Genomic DNA, 5671 nt, shown 5'->3' with positions numbered 1-5671 from the left:
GGTTAGACTTACCCCTTCCCAGTGTTCCTTGTTTCTAAACAGGAAAGCCCTGTTGAATCTCATCACTGAGCCGTGGCCATTCCCCCTACCTGGTGTTGTTTTCCTGATCTAGGTAGAACTCTTTGTTTAAATCCTAAAGGGACCTCTCAACTAACATCAAGTGGCACCCATCTCTCCCTCTCCTTATCTCTTTCTACAGAGCATTATAATCCACTGATGACTGATCTTGATTATTAATCACCCCCTCCATATTACCACCAGCACAAACCTTAAAGCTTGCCTATGTGGTATTATTGTTACCAGCATAGGTAGCGAATAGATGTGGGAAATGGGGCCAGACTCAGAGAAGATCTGTCCTAAATGTTACAAATACCCATAGAACCTAAAGAATATAAGCTATTTCCTTAAGAATTATTATCATATGTTGAAATTACATTTGATAGGTTAAATAAAACATATTTAAATATTCAGTGTTGTACTTTTTTAAATTGTTTTGTTTTGCTTTGTTTTTCCAACAGGATCTCACTATGTAGCCCTGGCTTGCCTGGTTACTATAGATGCAGACCAAGCTGGCCTTGAAGTAATAGAGATCCACCTGCTTCTACCGTGTAAGTGTTGGAATTAAAAACATGAGACATCACATGCAGCCTTTCACATCAGTAGTTTTTAACCTGTCCATTAGAACGCTTAAAAGACACATGGGTTCATGTTAGTCACTACTGGGCAGCCTGCTGCAATGTCTGCCCAGGGCTTGGCCACCTGGGCTGTCCCCTGTAGTGTGGCCTGGCTCAGGAAGATTCCTGGAGTGGTTTCTTAAAGATACTGAGTAGCTACACAATGCCATAATCTTCTCCATTCCCCACTTCCTCGGGGTCAATTCATCTTTTTTTGACAAGGAAGTGTCTTAGGACAGGGCCTGCAGGAGCCTGAAATAACAGCCCTGTTCAGAGCATTTCCAGAGAGTGACCTGGCAACTCACAGATCAAGGCTGAACTCTGAAGACCCAGGAAGTTCAAGATTGGTTACCCTTTACCTTTCTGGAGGAACAGAGTTCAGACGTCACAGGCATTTTAGGGTTCAGAGAGCAATGGCTTCTCTGTTGAAACCAGACTTCAACAAACTGGGAACTTAAGAGTGAAAGGGGAAGCTGAGGAAGAGGGCCCTGGAGAAGAGGAACTGGGAAAAAACAGAGAGCAAGAAGTGAAGAAGTTAGGGAGAGGCAGGAAGGGTGCGGCTGAGTGGGGGAGGGGAGGGGCAGCAGAAGTTGGCCAGCTCTAGAGGCGGGATCTGCCTCAGCTGGGTAAGAAGAGACTAGAAGCAGGGCGGGACTGGAGAAGAGGGCGGGACGGTACGGAGGAGGCGTGGCCGGGAGTAGGGAGAAGGGGCGGGACGGAAGAAGAGGGGAGGGCGGCAGCCGGAAAAGGAGGAGCCGGGAGAGGAGGGCTGGCCCCAAGTCTCAATTGGGTAAAAGCCGCACGGTGTTAGCATCTTCAGTTCTGCCGCAACTCCGAGTGCTGTTGGAGCTCCATCCCTTCGTCCCAGCCAACCATGGCCAGCTCGCTGCGCGTCCCGCTGCTCCTGCTGGCCCTCCTGGCCGTGGCCTCGGCCACCGCCCCCAAGCAAGGTCGGCGCCTGTTGGGAGGCCTGCAGGAGGCCGATGTCCACGAAGAGGGCGTTCAGCGAGCTCTGGACTTCGCCATCAGCGAGTACAACAAGGGCAGCAACGACGCGTACCACAGCCGCGCCATACAGGTGGTGAGAGCCCGTAAGCAGGTGCGTGTCCCCGCTGTCCCCCTGCTCTCGGGCCGCTCCTAACTAGGCGCCCCTCCCTGGCCAGGGCGCGGTTCGCGTCTGCAGGAACTTGACCAACGCCAGTGCTTCTCACGGGAACAGTCCTCCTCCTGCCCTGCTTCTCAGTCCTCCTCGATGTGTTTCCAGGGTTATTCCCCCTCCGGTTTATCCTGGAACCCAGAAGAGCACTGCGGGTCGGCGCTCAACCCCCCTAGCTCTGTTTCCAAAAGTTCACTTTGGTGCTGAGCAGAGGCACCAAAGATGTAGGTCAGAGCCTCCAGCGCTGAGCTAGGCGCCACCAGCCGCCTAGGGTTAGTGTCAAGTGCTAATGACCTGGGAGAAGGATAAGTAGGCTTGACAGCTGCCCTCTCTAAGTAAGCGCCCTTCTTACTTAGGAACTTCTTATTCTGACAGACGCGCAGATTTTATCCCGTCCCTCCCGTAAACACTTGGCCACGTTTGCCCCTGCTCTACTCAGGCGCATGTGTGCCTGAGTGTGTGTGTTTATGGGCATTTCTTTTTGTGAATGCTTTCGGAATAAACACTTCCTGAAAACAAGGGCATTCTCTACATACCAAACAGATACTCAGTTCCTTCTCTCAAAATCTCACTTAGTTAGCTGGTCTCCATGGAGTCCATAGACTCTCCCAGCACAGGCTTTAATCCATCCAGTCTGGCAGTCTGCCTTTCTCTGAGCAGTGCCTGCTCAGCCTTGCTTTCCTTGGCAATGTGGAATGGTCCAGCCAGCTGGGATGATCAGTCCTATGCCACCTGATGAGGTTCCCTTCAGCCATGATTCGGTGGTGTGTGATGGGGTGGTCCCCTAAGGTAAATAACCCCGTGATGCTGTAGCCATTTTAGCTTAGACATGAGTGTTTTGATTCTCCACAGTTCTCAGAAGAGGCCCCCATCCTTAAGGGACACATGACTGTGTAGTTTGGTGCAGGGTCTCTTGGCCATAATGTTGATGCAGGTCACTAGGCAAGCCCCCTCTTGGGTCTTCTCAGAAGGTGCCACCTGGCTGTTCTGGGGACCCTTGCTTCCCTCTACTTATGGCCCTAGAACATTTTTGGGAGCAGCCTCAGGAATTGGTAATTGCCCCCCAAGACAGCAGTCTTAGCCAATAGCCGTAGACTTAGATTCTGACAGAGGAGCCAGCATCAAGGACCACTAGCCCCAAGGTTGACCCAAAAGAGGGCCAGGTTTTAGACCAAAAGGGTTGTACATCAGTGTGCAGAGCTCATTTCTGCCTTCTCTTGAAAGCATAAACAAGTTAAATCCTGCTCCATTTCTCCTGCTGCTGTGACCAACCTTCAGAAAAGCCATGCACTTCCCAGCTGTCATGGTTCTTGATGGCCAGTGCACCTCTCAATTGTGGCACTAGATGGAGCAAAGCATAGGGAGTTATAGGTAATTTGGTCTGTGGGTCTCAGTTAGCTGGGGGAAAACCAGGACCCCTAGAAATCAAGAGCTTTGTTCCTGGTCCCACAGGGCAATATATAGAGCCCTGCACCCTGGCCCAGGTCCCTCAGCCTGTGCTTCACATTTCTGACAAGTTGGTCTGGGGTGCCCTGTACAGGGAGAGGGATAAGTTCTATTCTTAAATTGCAAATGACAGGACACACTTGAGGAAATTCTCCCTGGACAATCTCAGTGAAGGAGGAAGCATTTAAGGGCAGTCTTTCCTCTGGTTTGAAACATCCCTGCGTGTGAAGCATCCCACGTCCTCTGGTCCCTGGCAGGAGGGAGCCTGGGTAAATAAAAGGAATGGGTTCTCTCTAGGTTCCATAACTGTGAACAGGGAAGGTCTGGCTTTCCTCCAGTGGTTCAGTGTCTCAGCCTGAGGAGCCACAGTCAGCAGGTTGGAGCTAATCCCATACTACAGCCCAGAGCCTTTGCTTATGATCCACACAACCCGGGACTCCTAGAGCACCCTGGCTGTCTCCCCAGACCCTGTCCTTTCCTTCCTGACTCACTGAAGGGTTTGTTAGTCCTGTCTTCTGCCTTTTGTGTCCAGCTTCTCCTCTTACTCAGCTACATATGACACTTTGTCAGGGTTGTTCAGAATAAAAGAATTACCTGCCTGAGGTCACTTGTCTGGAAGAGTTGGCTTGTGTTCCTTGTGAGTGAGAGTTCTGGCCGCTCAGCAATGCAGGCATAAGCCTAGGTAAACACTTTAGTTCTGTGATGTGAGGTGACTGCTTATAAGTGACTTGACGGGATTGTTGTCTTTTCACTGTAGATCGTGGCTGGAGTAAACTACTATTTGGACGTGGAGGTAGGCCGAACCACATGTACCAAGTCCCAGCCAAACTTGGCTGACTGTCCTTTCCATGACCAGCCCCATCTGATGAGGGTATGTATCTGATATGGGCCTAAGAGCAATCACACAGGGAAAGGGATTGATGAATTCGATTTTGGGTGGGAATGGGTATATTTGGAGAGTTTGTGCGCCCAAGTGGAGAAGTGCATGTGTAGGGAATAATGATTTGTGAGTGACTACAGGTGGATGTTTGGCACATATATGATCCTGTCAATACAGACCTGTGCCCACATGTAGGGATGTATGCCCACATGATTAATTTAATTACTGAATGAATTTCTCCTGGGAATTGGGGTGCTAAGGGGACAATTATCCCTGCTGCACTAGAGGCAGCTACAAGGATTTTTACTAGAGAGAAAAGTTCTACTTAATCCTAACAGAGGGCTCCCACGCCTTACACAGGCTACTCCTTAACAAGCTGTGCTAGAGCCAAAGAAGATGAACAGACCCTGCTGAGTGTCCTGGGACTCAGGAGCGGGAAAGGGTTTCACTTCCATCATTGCACACCTGCTTCATCATCCTGGGATGGGTACTTCTCGTTTTTCGCTGCATCATCGTGCTGATTGTTCCTCTCTGTTCCCTTTTGCAGAAGGCGCTCTGCACCTTCCAGATCTATTCCGTGCCCTGGCAAGGCACACACTCCCTGACAAAATCCAGCTGCAAAGATGCCTAAGGGTTGAGTCCAGTGATGCAGACTGCTCCTTCCCTGTACTCCTTCCCTGTAGTGCCCCATCCCTTGGGAGGGTGCTCCAGCTCTGGAGGACATCTCCAGTATGTCAGCACCAGGAGACGGTGGAGAAGCTGCTGCAGACAGGTTCTGCACATCTGAACAGCTGTCCCCTGGTTCCACTCCTCTCCTTGAAGCACCTCTCATGCCTTGCTCAATAAAAATCAATAAATAAAGATTTCCTTTGGCTCCTTCTGAGTTGCTTTTGTCTGTCTCAGGATATGCAGCAAGGAAAGAGAAAATAGGAGCTGAAGGCGTACAACCACATGTATATCAGGATGAGCCCTTCACAAGTGCCAGGAGTCACCTAAGCTGCCACATCAAAGCTTTGCCTCTGCCTTTGGAAGGGAGTCAGACAGTGAGGCTGGTGGAAGGTACCATAGCTGGGCCCAACCTCATCAGCTTCTGACCTGATGGAGGGAACTGCCCTCACTAAGAGACTCAGTGCATGATGAGTCCATCTACTCTGTACACTGTAGAAACTCTGTGTGTGTGTGTGTGTGTGTGTGTGCGCGCGCGCGCGCGCGCGCGCGCACACGTGCACTGATGAGGAAAACAATAGCCAGCACCTAGTCAGAGTGACAACACAGAGCCCAGGCAGCACTGGCCCTATACACCCTGGGCCACTACAGCCTATGGGGATGAAAGATGGATGCTTCCAGCCCTTCTCTTCCCTGACAACACAAGTCTTTTTATGCAACTTAACACGAAAGGACTGACATAAAGACTCCAGCTTCCAAGCAGTTTCAGTTAATAACACCACCTCAGTTGCATAGATCAGGGGCATCTCAGCATCCCAGTATGGGAGACCACAGTATTAAAATACAAGT

The 5671-nt window shown here is 50.5% G+C and overlaps 1 protein-coding gene across 1 annotated transcript; it reads left to right on the top strand.

The window, feature by feature from the left end:
• The first annotated feature begins 1443 nt into the window (after window positions 1–1443).
• On the top strand, window positions 1444–5036 carry LOC102919005 (cystatin-C). The gene is made up of 3 exons (XM_006984500.4): window positions 1444–1773; window positions 4034–4147; window positions 4704–5036. The coding sequence occupies exons 1-3, from the start codon at window positions 1549–1551 to the stop codon at window positions 4785–4787; spliced, it is 423 nt and encodes a 140-aa protein (XP_006984562.1). The 5' UTR covers window positions 1444–1548; the 3' UTR covers window positions 4788–5036.
• Window positions 5037–5671: the final 635 nt, after the last annotated feature.

This window comes from Peromyscus maniculatus, chromosome 4, assembly GCF_049852395.1.
Source record: "Peromyscus maniculatus bairdii isolate BWxNUB_F1_BW_parent chromosome 4, HU_Pman_BW_mat_3.1, whole genome shotgun sequence".
Classification (NCBI taxonomy): Eukaryota; Metazoa; Chordata; class Mammalia; order Rodentia; family Cricetidae; genus Peromyscus; species Peromyscus maniculatus.
The sequence above is the reverse complement of the archived record's forward strand: the minus strand, read 5'-3'. Positions and strand labels throughout refer to the sequence as shown.